General features: G+C 47.0%; 1 protein-coding gene across 5 annotated transcripts in view; it reads left to right on the top strand.

Moving 5' to 3' along the window:
* Window positions 1–14,479, top strand: part of PDLIM1 (PDZ and LIM domain 1) — a 44,671-nt gene extending 30,192 nt beyond the window's left edge. For 2 of the 5 annotated variants that reach the window (XM_050339410.1, XM_050339400.1), the window contains exons 4-8: window positions 2,494–2,684; window positions 5,050–5,355; window positions 9,074–9,228; window positions 12,181–12,298; window positions 13,937–14,479. In XM_050339410.1, coding sequence (XP_050195367.1) covers window positions 2,494–2,684; window positions 5,050–5,355; window positions 9,074–9,228; window positions 12,181–12,298; window positions 13,937–14,123 — 957 coding nt within the window. In that variant the 3' untranslated portion in view covers window positions 14,124–14,479. The other 3 variants (XM_050339436.1, XM_050339417.1, XM_050339426.1) reach the window with 3 other exon arrangements.
* The last annotated feature ends 1,283 nt before the right edge of the window (window positions 14,480–15,762 follow it).

The raw sequence follows: 15,762 nt of genomic DNA, 5'->3' as shown, positions 1-15,762 counted from the left end.
TTTTTCTGTTCTAATCTTCAGACACTGCCTTTTGCACCGCTTTCTCTATTTAACCATTATAAACTCCCTTATGGTCAATGACCTTTGTCCACCTGAGAGCTACTACAGATGTCCTGATACTTTTGAAAGCTTCATTTATAGTCTTAGATGTTACTACACAGCAGAAAACCTACCTGGTGGCCAAAAGTAGGCCAAAAGCTCCTGTGTGGATTCTGTGCCTGAGTGTACGTTGCAGTTCTTCTTGGAGTCAAGGTTCTAATGTGGTGTCAGTCCCTCTTCTCTGTCTAGCTGCCTTATTTTCTGAACACTTGTAGGAAGTTAAGGATCCTTGAGGCCTTCATCACTGTCAAACTGATTTGGGCTTGGCTGACAGAAGTGGATGTGGAAATGTGCCCATGTGCATGTGGGGTATGTAATTGAGATGCTTTACTTAGGAAAAGAGAATTAAAAAAAAAATACTGTACATTACTTTCTCTAATTCTTGGATATTACTTAAATGTTTCTGCAATACATTTTGTGACATGTTTTCAACTTTGAGCCTGTTTGACCTAAGAGTTTAGCCCCCTTAGCCTAAATCTTCTGTCTCAGTCTTTCATTAAAGCGACTGTTTATGTGCACATCTGTAACCCTCTCCCATTCATGGCCTCCTAATGGTGGGCTACCATGTGTATTTAATGCTGATATCAGATAATTTTTCCCCATGGTGTGATATACAGGCTGAAGTAACTTTTTTTTCTTTTGATGAAATCTACAGTTTTGCCTTGGGAAAAGACTGTTTTCATAAGTGCTGTTCTGTGGTTTGAATGCGATTGAAACAAAGGGAGATTAGCTAATTACTCCAGAGTCTTTTTTCCTTTGGTGTGTGGGAAAGCTTCATGGCTGACATCCATACACATTGGCCAGAAAACCATGGGAGAGCAGCTCTGTCATCCCACACCTGAACAACTTGAGCTACTCCACTGATTTCAAATGACTTGAAAGTAATGAGTGTGTTTGGGTCCATGCTGCTCTTCTCTGAGGGATCCTATGCATTGCTTGATGCCATAAATAGCATTTGAATGCCATGAAATTAGATGACTCCCATCTGTCAGTCTGGGAAGGCTATCCAGCTGCCTAAGGAAGTCTGGGGACATAAAAGTGATTTAAAGAAAAATCTGTAGGTGGATTTAGTCATACTTTTTTCTGGAAACTACTTATCCTGTAACTATATCTCTATCAAACAAATGCTGTGAGATGTTCATAGGGTGGTGAAGGCTCACGTCATTGCTGTAAAAGTCAGTACCTGTATAGAGTGGGAGTGGGAACTGGCTGTGTTAATTAGAGCTGGGAACCATGGGCCCAGCACACTAAGAAGTGCCCTGTTTCATCCTGTGCCATTGGACATTAGCCCTGTGTTGAAGCCATGCCAGATCTTTACAGCAGTCTGAAACATTTCAAAAAGCATGTTTTGGTGCCATCTTTTAGCCCTCCATATCTCAGCCACCTCTGTGACTGTTAGTCCTTTCTTATGCCCGCTGTAGTAAGGCCCCATTGTACTCTCTGCTTGCTTTTGTCAAGTATCTTCTCTGGGGAGAAGTAAGCCCTGGATGTTGTTATCTCTACCCTAAGTCTGCCAATTCCCAGCCTGCTGAACTGGTGTTGGAGCTTAGAAATATCCCCATTTTTGTTAGCGTTGCCTGTGATTAAGAGTCTTACCTTGTGTATTATTTAACATGGATTTGCCCCTTATTAAGTCACAGTCATATTTTTAAGTATACACTAATACTGCTGAGAACCTCCAGTTTGCAGCAAACCCAGAACATCTAGGTGCTATCTTATACTTCTGATGCTGAAGAAGTTGCTGACAGTTAGCTGTCAGTGCCTGTGGACAGTCTTTTATATTAACAATGGTCACCTTCCCATTTTGGCAGTTTATTGTCCAGAAATTCCAAAGTTGCTCATCAGAGAGCTGTGAACCCCAGTCTTAGCTGAAGGAGCAGAGATGCTCCAGAGGACTTGTAGTAATGGCAAATCCCTTCTTTTTGGGTTGCCCTTATCTAAGGGAAGCCAGATTTTCAAATGTCATTGAGCAGTGCTCCTCTTTCTGCCCCTCATCTTCACTTTTCCATAGAAATCAGCCCTCCTCTCAGGAATTGCAAGGAATGCTTAAAATCTATAGTCTTGCATGAGAAGGTAAGTCCTGTGGCTTATCATAGGCTTGGAGGACTTCCTAGGTGTGTGGCACCTTGAGCTAATAGCTCTGGCAGTGTTTCTCAGGTTTTGTGTTCCCAGTATGTCAACTCTGAAATGTCATGAAGGTGGTCATGAAGCCCTCCAGGATGGGCGCTCATGATGTGTGGAGGATGCTCACCTGCTTTGGTGGTTGTGGTCGCCTGTTCCTCAGCTGACACCACACGCAAAGGCCACCAGTTGCTGCTTGCTCCAGGCTGCCCTCTCACATCCACCTGCATGCCTGAGCACCTCTGATTTTTGCCTCTGCTCCTTTGCATGCAGGAAATAAGGCACATAGGAAGTGCACACAATCGGAGCGCAGTGCCCTTCACTGCTGCCACAGCTTCTACCCCCAGAGTGATCACTGCTCAGTACAACAGCCCGGCAGGCCTCTACTCCTCAGAGAACATCCAGACCTTCAACAGTGCAGTGGAGTCAAAAACATCACCTGGGGCCCCGGAGCCTACCAAGCCGTAAGTACCTTCTTCACCTCCCATCCTTCTCTAGGCCTCCAGGGGAAAGGTTTCAGGAGACACGAGTTTGCTGTGACAGCACCAGTTTGTTAACCAGGAAAAGTTCTCTTTCAGATCAAGGGAAGTAGCAGAGGCACAAGCGTGGATGTTGTTCCCAGGGTCACAGCTCGGAGGAGTGGGGATCGTTTGATGAGATGCAGAAATGAAATTAATGCTTTTGTGTTTCTTTGTTTAGCAGAGACCGACGCAGTTTCCGCGTGCGTTCAGCATGACAAACCAACCTGCTGGTCTGAACAGGTGCCTGATAGCTTGTTATGAGCACTTTGTAAAGTTAGTGTTTTGTGCCGGCTTTGCTGCAGTGCTGGGCAGGAAAGGTACCAACTAGCACAGGAAGCACACCTGTCCCTGTTCCTGGCTAGCCTAGGATTCATAAACAGACTCTGGCACAGTTAGGGTATTTCTGTGTTTTATTAGCAAGCTTTGCTTTCCACTTTAAAAGTAGCTGAAACATTCATACCTGTGTGAGTGATTTTATGTATAAGATTGAAAAGGGTCCCAACCTTAAAACGACCTATTGATTTTTGTGTTTGCATCTGAGCCTCACCAAAGACATTACTTTATCCTAGAGTTCAAAGTTTCCCTTTTTTCATTGGAGGTAATAAACCAGGAGCTGTCCGAAATCTTTCTGGCTGTGTTGGTCAGGCTACTTAACTGCCCTAAGTCTCTGCATTACAATATCAAACTGCTTGGAAGACTTTGGCCACTTTTACGATAAAAGCTGCAATACCAGTGCTTTCAGTAATACTCAACTAAATTTCTGCCTTGTGAATGGAGAGACAAAAGTAACTTCAGCCTCTACTTTTGCAAGGTACAAATACCTGAGACTGTGGTTTAACACAAGCCTGAAAACTTGCCCCTGACTGAAGCTGGCCCCTTGCATTGGCAGCCCTGTCTGCAACATAGTCCCTTCTAGGCAGAGTTACAGTGCTGCAGTCAGCAGACAAGGTGACAGATTGTTCCTCATTTGCTTCTGATAGACTCAGCAACCTCATTCAGGGGCTGAGCAGAGGCAGAGCAGGACAAGGAAAATCTGACTTTGCGTTAATCTGATGGGACCACCTGGCAGTCACATAATACCTCTGGTCTAGTCTGGAGTCCCCTCCAGGTGAGAGCACTTTCCTGGAAGCCAGGTAGATCTGGCTGGAAACTTGTGGCTGGTCCCTTTTTCTTTCAGGGATCAGCAAATAAGTGGGTTCCTTCTGGTGCTGTGGCTCACTGTACTCCTCCTAACAGGAAGGTCCATTGCCAGCCCTGCTGCATGTGGGGTACATGGCATCTCCTTAATCTTTTCCTTGCTGAAACACAGCAAGTTGCAAAGGAATGCTGGGGGAACTGTGGATGAAGCCTTGGATGCTAATATGCTTTTGTTTACAGTGTCACCAAAAGCAAATGAATTGCTGCCAGTTTTCAGTGGGAGCCAGGGTCCTCAGCCTGCCACTAAAACCCTGCTGTAGTGTCCCCACTGCACAAGCACAGGATTGGTTCTTCCAGTAGGTTCTCCCTTCACATGGCCTTCCAGCTGCCATTAAATTCCTGCCCATCTGTTTTGCTGAGTTATTTGATACATGGCTGTCCTTGCTCTGGGTTTACCTGACGTTTATCTGCATCCCCATCCTGTACCCTGCAGATACACAGCCTATCTGAACCTGGCAGCTTGATGCTACCACTGCACATGGTGACATGATTGGGGACCTAGTCCATGCTTCATCCTTAAAGGGTGTGTGATGTAAATGCAGAGGCTGGGGTACATATAGAAAAAAAAGGTAAACATCTCCACCAGATTTGGTGTCACAAAGCAGGCAGGAAGGGAGAAGCCTTGCTGCTGAGCACATCTGTTTTGGTATGAGAGGTGAGGTTGTCCCATCAGGAGGACACCCAGGCAGCTTTGGGAAGAGCAGCAATGAAGGTGGCATTCCTTGTCTGGACAGTGGGACCATGAGTGTGTGCGCAGGGAGCTAGTACATAGTGAAGCCCCTGCTGCCACATGTTCATGCTTACAACCCCTGCATTTGCTCATCAGTAGAGTGCTTGCATTTTAGTTTTTGTGTGGACACACCTGGAGTGCAAGACCAGAGCCAGAGCATTAGCCAGAAGCCTTTAAAGTCATATATTCAGTGGGTGTCCTTCAGACAGTATTCTGCAGCCGCTTGATGGCTTGGACTATTTGGTTTTATCCTTCATTAATTTCTTTCTTCTTTCCTTTCTTCCTCCTATGCGTTTTTCCCTCAATTCCACAATGTAATCTCCAAATGAACCCCCAAACAAACACAACTCTCCCTGCCCACGTGAACACGTGGGGCCGTAGCCGCCCATTGCCAGCGGGTGCGATGCAGGCTCCCGTCGCCTCCGTCTATAACCCTCTGCAGGCACAGAGCTCCGGGTCACCGCAGCGGAGGCACAGCACCTCCTCCGTCCCCAGCCAGGTCCGAGTGGGGCCCGAGCAGCTGAAGCACGCGGCCCAGGTCTGTCCCAACAGCCCCGTGGAAGTGGAGGTGCCAGGACTCAAAGTGCTGCACGTGCAGTTCAATTCTCCCCTGCAGCTCTATTCGCAGAGCAACATCATGGACACCCTGCAGGGGCAAATCTCTTCTGTTAGCCCTGATTTCCCCAGGTAACCTGTCCACTGCCTCTGCAGCCAGCTCAGCACATCTGCTCATCCGCATTTCGGTGTCCACGAGTCCCTCGTCCGTGTCTGTGGCTCATGGCATTGGCCGGTCACAAGAAAACAGCATTTACATTTCACCCTTTCGACATTAGTGCATGACTCTTCACAGGAGCTTTGTTTGCATTTTGTCTGTGCCCAACACTGTGGGAAGCACCAAAACATGGCTTTAGCCTGTCAGTGTGTCCATTGCCCCTGCACACCCTCACAGCGGGGGCTGATGGCAGCTGGTGTCTTTCCTGGAGGAGCCATCTGCAGCAGATGGGTTTGATGAGAGTGCTTTATCCTGAAAGCTTGTGTTTCTCCTGCACTTAAAATGACTGTTGTTGTTTGTGACTGGCAGGTGCTGCCACACGACTTTGTTCTTTTGTTTCACTGACAGTGGAGTTTGTGCTGGGCATGTTTCATTTCAGACTGAAGCAGGTACCTGTGGTCTCCATCTTTGGCTGATAACACTCATGGGTTTGGAGCACCAGGCAAGTGGAGAGCCCAGTCTGTGTTCCCACCCTTGCCTGCTTGTCTGCAGAGGTTGTTGCAGCACAGGCTACCTCCTTGCCTGTAGGAGTGGGGGATGCTTAACATGCTCTGAGGTTTACTGGACCTGCAGAGAACCTCAGCATCACAAGGCCTGGGCGCTCTTTGATGTTTGCTTTGTGGAAGTTGGGAAGCCCCTGGCCCGTACCTTTGAGTGACAGGCTCGAGGGTTCTACAGGGAGGACTTCAGTATCGAGATAGGTGAAGCAGAAGGCACGTTTAGCTATCTCACAGGAGGTCTCCAGTCAAGGCTGAATTGTGAACCTTCAGCAGAGTTACCCCACTGTGAGACCAAGCAGTTTGCAGCTGTGTGACATTATCTAGGGAGGTGTTCAATCCCGTGACCTCTATGGGACAGAATGAAAGGACGCAGTCAGATCTCATGGCTCCTTGGCTGCTCCCAGTCCCCTTCTGGGTTGACCACCATGTAGTTCAGAGCAGAAAAATTGCTGTCCTCATCCATGGACCCACATACCAAGCTTTGCCACGTGCCAGCAGCCTAGAGATAGGGGGAGGCTGAGGATTTGCTCCTTCCTTGTCACTCAGTGCAGTTACTTGATGTAAGTAAGTCACTGCTCTGGCCTATAGTCAGTTGTGTGCATGCCAGAAGTGGTCACACCGCTGGCTGGCTGTGCTGGCCTGGATGACTTATAATGATCACAGAAGGGTCCCAGACATCAGTAATTGTTTCATTCCAAAAGTGAGTGTTCCAAGCGTCGGGCCTTCCTGTAGCTTTGAGATTCTTGTGAACTTTGCAAAATGTGCTGGCATAAAATAGTAAAATACCATTAGTAAAAAATAAGCTGTACTTTTCTTTCTTTTTTGGGGGTTTTGTTCCCATCTTCTTGTCAATATTCAAGGTTCAGTGATAGAATGTTAGTCAGTCAGCATTGCAAGTTGCCCATGGTAGCAACAATGAGATCCAGTAATGGTTGTATGAGTCTGAAATGCAGTAAAGGTTGCTGGAGTTGTCCCCTACAAAGTTTCTGCATCAGGGAACTTGTGTGCTTGGAAAAGGACACCAATTGCTGGTGATTGCTGCAAAAAAGTACCTGTGTAACAGGAGGTGGCATAAATCAGCTGGCATAAGGAGACTTATTAACCTGCAAGTATACTTTCTATGTCTGTGGCCTTGCCCTTTCAAAAGATACATGTGCTTTTGGGTGAAGTTTTTTCTGCCCTGGCAGTTGGAGGTATTTTACTCTGCTGGTACAAATTCTAGGATTTGGAGTTTTTTATAGCCTTTTGGAAGTCTTGTATATGTAAATGTATGTATAGAGTGCATTTCTGGGAGAGCTGATTTGTATGTTTTCCACTACAACAATGCATGGTTGAAATGTGATGGCTTTGTTTGGCTCTAGTGCTCTTTAAGATGATTTAGCCTTTGCTTTTTGGATGCATGTTATTGAAACATTCTTAGTATGCAAACTGCAATGAAAGGCTTCTTGCGTAATGTTTTTATGGGTGGATTGAGTGGTGGGAGTATATGAGTTTACATAAGCTGAATGTAATGTGGAGCATGGGGCATTTTCTGTCTAACAGAAGGCACATCATTATTTTATTTTGGATGAGAGGCTTCAGTAACTGAGATTCAGGATTCAAAGTTTCAGTTGCTTACATGTCTGTTCTTCCTGCTCCTCTGAAAATTACTAAATATGGAAACATTTTATGAGATTCTTTTTATGGAAATAGCATTTTATAACACATTTGATGATTTTACCTCTGATGCTTGAAGAGTTTATTATGTAGAGTAACTCCCGGATGATTCAATTGCACATTGGCATGGAAAGTATGCAGTTGCCTCCTCAATAAAAGGATTTCCCTCTGCAATTTAGTCTGAACTTCAGGATGTTTATGTACTTTTCAGGCAAACACAGAGTGCAGGAACGGTGAAACAGAATAGACCACGTAGATTTTTAAGACTGCATTATAGAATTGAACCATCAGAGGAGACTTGTCAGATATCTCATTTTATTGTATATGTTTTACTGCAGCTACAGAACACAAGACAGGCAGGAACTTCTTGTGTTCTTCAGTCCATCCCCTAGAAACAGCATTTAGCAATTTAAACCATTGATTTAAATAATTCCCAGTGGATATTTGTCTAGACTATTTTTAAATCCTATAGTACAGAGGTTGCTCGCCTGTCCATGGCGTTCTACTGTGGCATTTCAGTGTCTGTCTGTTGGAAAACTTTTCCCAAGGGATATGCTAAATATCCTCCTGCAGTTTAAGCCTGTAGTTTATCAGGTACCCACTGGATGTAGAGAACATCCTAGGTACTGCCTCCAGCCTCTTTTTTTTTCTGAAGACCCTTCCAGGCACAATGACTGCCCTTTCTGCCATTCTGCACTGTGAAAAGCCTCCCCTGAAGCAGCTCAGGCTGAGGGTGCAAGTCCCTCATGGCATGAGGGGTGACAGCAGTACCTCAGGCACAGCTGAAAGGAGGGCTTAGCCTTAGCAGGCAGAAATCTCCTCTGCCCTTGATCTGCTCATTAACCTTAATTAAATGCAATAAATGGGTTGTGGCTCAGAGCTTCCACCTATAAAATGGAAATAATAACACTCACTTTAAAAATTATTGCTAATCAGAGAATCTTCTAGTTAGCTTTTACTTTTGTGAAGGTGGCATTTAGAACTAATTCATAGGGTAGTGGCAAAGGTCTCTTTTTAATGGAATAAACTTTACTTAGTTTGGGATTCACACCGGTGTATGGTAGCAGTGTAAGGTAGTTTATGCATGCAAGGAACATGCATGCAGCTTCCATGTGAGATTCCCATCCCAGCACATGAGTTCTTTATTTTCCTGTTAACAGAGCAGTGATTTCCTGGGCAGAAAGCTTTAGTTCCTGGAGTATGTAGTTGTGAAGCAGGGAGAACACCTGGGGACTGGCTGGGGGCAGTCGTGCAGAAGGTGTTCACAGTAGGGAATGCAGACAGCCCAGTGTGACCCCGCCTGGGCTGCAGCTGACTTGTGTGAGCACATCCAGCACCTCTGCATTTATGGCCTCCTCTTGTGCATTTGTTTTGCGCGTTCATTCTTCAGTCATGTGACGCATTGTGAAAACTTTGCTAGGGGGATTGGCTTTAGTTTTCATCTGTTTAACAAGAGTATTCTCTGTTCCTTCCTCAGTTTAGATCAGCATAATCAGCCCCCAAGCAGCAGTGCCATAGGCAGAGAATCTGAGGTTTACAAGATGCTTCAGGAGAATCAAGAGTCAAATGAGCCACCCAGACAGTCTGCTTCATTCCTTGTGTTGCAAGAGATCTTGGAGTCAGAAGAGAAAGGTGAGTACTTACAGCACACCTGATCTAAGTGTACTCTTCCCTTCTACCATTCCTTGGGCTGTGTACAGTATTTTAAAACTTTATTTTCCTTTCTTAGCAGTTGATTGTTCAAGATAGCAAGTTTAGGTTATTTCTACAGAAACCTACAGACCCTGTCACTAATTTGACTCCTTAATATTCTCTCATCTATGGGCCCATATCAGTGCTCAAGAAATAAACCTCTGCAACACTTATCAGGAAGGAATTTTAAAAGTCGCAGAAACTCTTCTATACTTTCTAAAGTTTGGCCACCTTTAAGATAATATTCATTGATTAAAGACCATCTTACATTCAAGACTTTGGATGGTAACACAAGATAGTGCTCTTCAGTGAGTTCTAATGCTTCTGAACTCAAATCCCCTACACAAGAAAAAAGATCCACTTCTGCAGCTGACTGTAAAAATATGGAAGCTGGGTTATGAGCAGTTCATAGCTTTTAACCTCTGAAAATTCTCTCTGCTTGGCATTTTTCATCTGACATCTGGACTTGCCCAGTTCAGGGCTATAGAGTTTAAGATAAAAAAACCAATTAACGTAGTTGGGGGCCAAATTGTACTCTCTTCTCCCCTTAAATAAAATAAAATAAACAAATGAATAGGAAAAGAATTCCAAGAATGACCGTTATTTTTCCTTAGGCCACTTGAGACTGTGTCTTTTGTGTTATTAGCCTGGCAGCGGTACATTCAGTTTAATCCAACAAAAGCCTAGTGCTGAGATATTCACCACAAGGAGAAACAGATCAGCCAAGTGCTAGTAGGTCTGAGGGATCTGTAGGGAAACAGCAAAATGAAGGACATAAGGAAACAATAGGAAGAAAGAAACCAGAATCTTGGAGTCTTTAATATGCTGTTAAAATATTTACCTGAAAGCGTCTTTTAAATATTGAGTGTTTGCAGCTTGCCCTCAGGGTTCAGCTCCTGCATGGAAGGGACTGGAGTAGCCGGGACTTCTCACAAAGCCAAGGTCCACCCCTGTGCTTAGTAGTGCTGAAGAAGATAAGAAGCAAAAGTCTGTTTTATCTTTCTTTGAAGATTTGCAGCATTACTGGGATTCTCTGGCACAAGGTTTGCCTACTGGATCACAGGCCAGGATAGGCTTTGGCATTACTCCACTGTGAGCTGATAATCGCCCCTGGGGAGCTGGGCTGGGAGGTTACGCAGCCCCAAAGGAATGTCTGTCCCTGAGGAGACAGTGCCCCAGCCTGCCGTGCTGCTGGGCCAGCCTCAAACACTGCTGCTGAGTCAGAGCATGTCCCTGGATAAATGGATAAATGGCACATCGGTGGCAGCTTCTCCCAGCCTGTCTCCAGGCAATGGCTTGTGAATAGCAGCTGTGAGCAGCTGGGACAAGTCCCCTGGGGCGTGCCGACTGTAACCTGCACTGGCTGACACCAGCTGAGAGCCTGGCCCCAGGGCCTGAGCATGGGCACGGGTGTTGGGAAGCACCACGACTGGTCTGTGGTTAGACTTCACCCTGTAGTCCTAGGTGGAGAGTGTTTCACAGAGTGGAACCTGTCATATTTCCTGTGGCTATTTGATTAAGCTGATTCCTTTAGAGAGATTTAAAAACATGCTGTCAGTGTTGCTGATGTGAGCAAAGTGCTGGTTGAGGCAGAGGGAGGGGGCAGAGGTGATAGGGAAGAGTCTGATAATATGGTTGCTGCTGCGTCCTTCCCAGTGAGGGTCACTTGAGGCAACTCTGTTGGAGGCCAGGCACTTCCTGCTGTGTTTGGAGCGTAAGGAACTTGCTCCTCTGACCATCATCTCTGCACTGGGTGTAAACCTCTGAGCTGAAGGCTGCCCCAAAGGCAAACCAGTGCAGCATTACCTGCCCCATGGATGAGCAGTGGTGACAGGAAGGTGTGGTAGGCAGTTCCCCCCTTTTTCCTTCAGCTCTTCTGTCAGTGATACTGCTCTGGGCTGTGACGTGTCCCTGACCTTGTTGGTCACCAGGATGTGCCTTTGAAGGGTTTTTCTGCCCCTTGCACCAGGAACACCCATTGTAAGTGTGCTCTTGGTTTGACACCAGTCAGAAGGGTTTCTATCAGTGTTCCTTCCAGTCCAAGGTGTGTTGGTGAAATATCATGAAAGTCTCAGCAACGCTCCTTGTGTGGAACCTCTTGCAAAAGCCATATAGATAAGATGTCCCATCACTGGTGTCATTTTATAAGAGGCTCCTTTTTCCCTGCAGATTTAAAGGCTTGCCTCGTATCCTCCAGCTAGGATCCACTGCTGTTTTAGGTATCCAGGTCAGCACATGTCTCTTGCTAAGGCCCTGCAGATCATCCCTGCCCCAGGGAAGTTGCACTAGGGAGATCCCTGGAGCATGTTACACAGCAGCAGGGGTGCACGAGGTTATCCCCAGTGTCCCAGGGCTCTTCAAGAACAAGGAGTTTGTTAACCAAGTCTTGCAGGAGTCTTGGGGCAGCCAGCTCCACTGTATAGCAGACAGCAGACTGGAAAAGGACTGTGACAGCCCTCACTAGCTTGCCAGGACACCCATCTCTTTCTGAGCCCAAATCTGGAAATAAACTTGATCCTGAGTGTGTGATCAGGACACGTCAGGCAGATTTGAGTGCTGCCACAGGCTGGGGCTGAGGCTGAGGCTTTGCTTTGCTTTGTGCATCTGTGCATGTGAAACACATCAGCTGAAGTCTGATGGGCTTTAAGATGAGACTCTCATCTGACTGCCCACAATCTCAGGCCCTCAAATTTCCAGGGCCAGGTTCAGCTGTGTCCCTTCTCTTCCTCCTCCCCACACATCCCTAAATCCCTGCCCACTTTCCATGCATGAATCCCTGCCTCAGAGCTGGGATTAAAGAACATCATCCCCCCCAGCACAGCATTGGCTTGGGTGGAATAGCCTTGAGACACACAGCACACATGCTCTGAAGCACTTTTCTTCCACCTCCAGGAGACCCTACCAAACCATCTGGATTTAGGAGTGTCAAAGCCCCCACCACAAAGGTGGCCTCATCGATTGGGAATGCCCAGAAGCTGCCCATGTGTGAGAAGTGTGGATCTGGCATTGTGTAAGTAAGCCTGTCCCTGGGGTTGTAGGCTGAGCATCCCATGCCTGTGCGAGGGACTGAGGTACTGCACCCAAACCACTTCACTTACCCACATCCAGTGCACCCAGGAGCCAGCTCAGGGCACAGTTATTCTCACCAGCTTTAATAATGCTAACGTGGCAGTCCCCTGCAGTGAGGCAGGAGTTGGGTTTCCATCTACAGATCCGTATCAATGGAAACCAAAGCAAGTCCCTGTGAGACAAACTTTGAAGCAGTTGTTGCTGCAGTGTTTTGCTTCTTACCTGAAATCTATTTACAGCACCTGGAAAGAAAATGGTCTTTCCATTCAGGGCCTTTGTATATAATGCATTTCATGTCTTGGCACTCCCAGACGTGGTAGGATGACTTGCCTTGCTGGTCATGGGGAGAATGGGGACCAGGAGAGCTGTGTTCTGCTCCCTGCTCTCCTGTAGGAGCACACACCTCCATTGTGTCTGCACAGACATGTTTTTTGTTGTCTTTATGTGGGTAAAATCCAACTTCCAGCACAGCAAGGGTTTGGGTTTGATACAGAGCTGCTGTACTGTGTGTGACAGCATGAGGGACCCAGCCCATGTCTCTGATTGCTTGTGGTGGGAAGCATTGGAGAAATGACATGTGCAGGTGGGCTACCAGTACTTGACTGCTGTAGTCAACTGCTACAGGGGTTGCAGGGAAGAATATGTGGTTGAGAAACTGAACAATAACTCAGATTGTTGCTGAGACCCACTGCACTGTGATTGCCTGGTCCTGGCATGCCTGAAGCACCTGGACCAGCAGACTCATTACAGGCAATCCATATCTGTAAAACATGAATCAGAGACAAACCCTGTAATTATTCTACCAGCTGGGTAGGTCTGGAGACAAAGCACAGAGCTATGAATAGCACTCAAAACTAATGAATTATGGAAAATATAGATGGCTGCTGGAACAAAACAATACTGGAAAATTGTTGTGTTGTGGCTGGTGGTAGTTAATGAGTTGCTGTGTAGTTTTCCTCATCATCTGCTGGGTTAAGCTATGAAGTTTTCCAGTAAGGACTGGCCCACATCTGGCTGGATCCATTCACTGCAGCTCCTGAGCAGCAGTGTCTGAGATCAGAACCAGGATCCGTGCTTCTCCCACACATACCTGGCATGTCAGTCACTAACAAAAGGGCAGTGGCTGGCTGAGCAGCCTTCGTCCCCCTCAGCTGTTAGCAGGCAGTCATTTCTGGATTTTGCCATTGGGTCATTTTGGACCTGGATTTTGCTCCCCCGGCTGATCACGCTGCTGTCTGCCATTTGATCCTGGGTATTTAATGCATTAGCCATCAGCTAAAGATGCCATCACAGTAATTCTTATCACCACAGGTGATAGGATTGTCCTGGTGAAACTTAGGCAAGGCAGTGCTGGGAAACACCTTCTAGATGAGGGCTGCCATGCCAGCACATGTTGGGCTTCTGAAAGTGCTGTTAACATCTGCCTGACCAGAAATAGAGCCTATACTTTGACTGAGGAGCAGGAGAAAACGATCCACCTTCAGGGCTGATGTGGGTCTGGGCTGGGTGGGAGGTGGCTGAGGAGGAGGGAGATTGGTGGTGGGCACATGGCACTGAGGGGTGCTGGTTCCTTCCCCAGAGGGATGTTTGTGAAGATCCGGGACAAGCAGCGTCACCCCGAGTGCTACGTGTGCAGTGACTGTGGCACCAATCTCAAGCAGAAAGGACACTTCTTCGTGGAAGACCAAATCTACTGTGAGAAGCATGCACGGGAGCGGGTGATTCCCCCAGAGGGCTATGAGGTGGTCACTGTCTTTCCAAAGTAAACCTTGCTGCTCACAAAGCCAGTGTGGGTGGTTTATCCTCTGCTGCTTTTCCTTGGAAAGCATTATCCCTGCCCCCTGCAGAATCTTGTTTGCAATAAGGAATGCTCGGCATGGCTTTGGATTTCCTTGTCATTATTAATCCTCCATCTGCTCACAAGATGTCACTAATTGTCCAACATTTTTTCATCCCCTCTTTCACTGTTTGGGGTTTTTTTTTAATACACAGATTTTTTTCCCTCCCTCCTCTATGCTGTCAATCACACAGGAAAATCAGAAGCCAAAGTCAGATTACAATTCTTCTGTGTCCCCGTTATTTGCCTTCTGTTTGCCTTCAATAAACAGGGTGAATCCACAAAGCAGAAGTGTCCACTTTCTGCTGTTTCCTTTGTGCACTGGATTGGGGTTCCCTGGGCAGCAGAAGAGGTGCCCAGTGCCTGGCTGTGTTTATCCTGGCGAATAATGGGAGGGGTTTACAAAGTTGAGTCAGACTGGTCTGGCTGTGAGCAGCTGCCTGCTGGCATCCAACAAGGCCCAGGTGGGCACAGCCAGGCCTCAGACCAGGGTGGCACTGGTGGCTTCTCCCTTATGCAAGGCAGCCAGGAGCTGCCTCTGTGTCCAGCACTGCTTCAGGATGATGAGACCAGACATGTCAGTGTTTCCTGTTACTGCATCACCCAGGTGCCCCTTCGTTCCCACAGTCACAAATTGAGCTCTGTGAAAAAATGTTCACTTGATGCTTGCTGGAAACCAGGGAATCCTAGAGCAAAGAGGGGAAGGTTTGAGTGGCCATAGTCCCTGTTCTGGCTCCCCCTTGGGCCTGGGTGCAGGCTAGTGGTTCTTGCCATTGCACATCCCTCATCCAGTTCAGAGTAGACCCCATGGCCATAGCTGTTTGTGTCTGCAGACATTTGGGACAGTGCTGTGGCTGCCCAAGGCAATACCCCCCTGTGCTGCTGCTGTGCATGGCTGCTGGAGAGTGCCATTGGAGTTGATGTGGAGAGTGGAGCACATGGACAAGGGGCTGATGGTGCCTGAGCAGCAGAACCTCCACCCACATAGAGCACAGAGGTGTTCTGCAGTGGTTATTTCTCTTAAATACCTCTAAGTGAGATGCTGGCTGTTCCTAATGGTATAAAAATAAGTGGTTTCTAAGATATAGCATCATCTTTCCCTTAAAACTAATTGCCAGAGGTTGAAAACAGAAGAGTTTGTAACCCCACACAGGCCCTTTCTGGCAAGCACAGGGTTAGTGGGTGAGTCTGCAGCAGCTACAGACAGAGTCATGTCCCTGTCCTGAAAGTCCTGGTTGTCTTCAGTAATGCTGTGCTGCTGTGCCCTCTGTTTCCTCTCCTTCACGGTGAATCTCACCACAGCACAGCTGCCTTTCAAAGACCCAAAAAAACTAAACCAAATTATAACAAAACCCCAAACTCAAACCACAACGCCAAACCCAATCCTCATGAGAGGTAAAGCTGACCTGTCACCAAGGCTGTAAGCCCCCTGCTGTTCAGATAAACTGCAGCTTTTAGGCACGTTGGGGAGGGGACTAATTCACCAACCCAGCTAAATTTAGTTCATCCCCACAGGCTCCTTCTATGGGCAGTGGCAAGCAAGAAAGGATGCCATAGCTCAACCAGCA

The sequence above is a fragment of the Myiozetetes cayanensis genome, unplaced genomic scaffold (assembly GCF_022539395.1).
Source record: "Myiozetetes cayanensis isolate MyiCay16 unplaced genomic scaffold, myiCay2020 scf10, whole genome shotgun sequence".
NCBI lineage: Eukaryota > Metazoa > Chordata > Aves > Passeriformes > Tyrannidae > Myiozetetes > Myiozetetes cayanensis.
The sequence above is the reverse complement of the archived record's forward strand: the minus strand, read 5'-3'. Positions and strand labels throughout refer to the sequence as shown.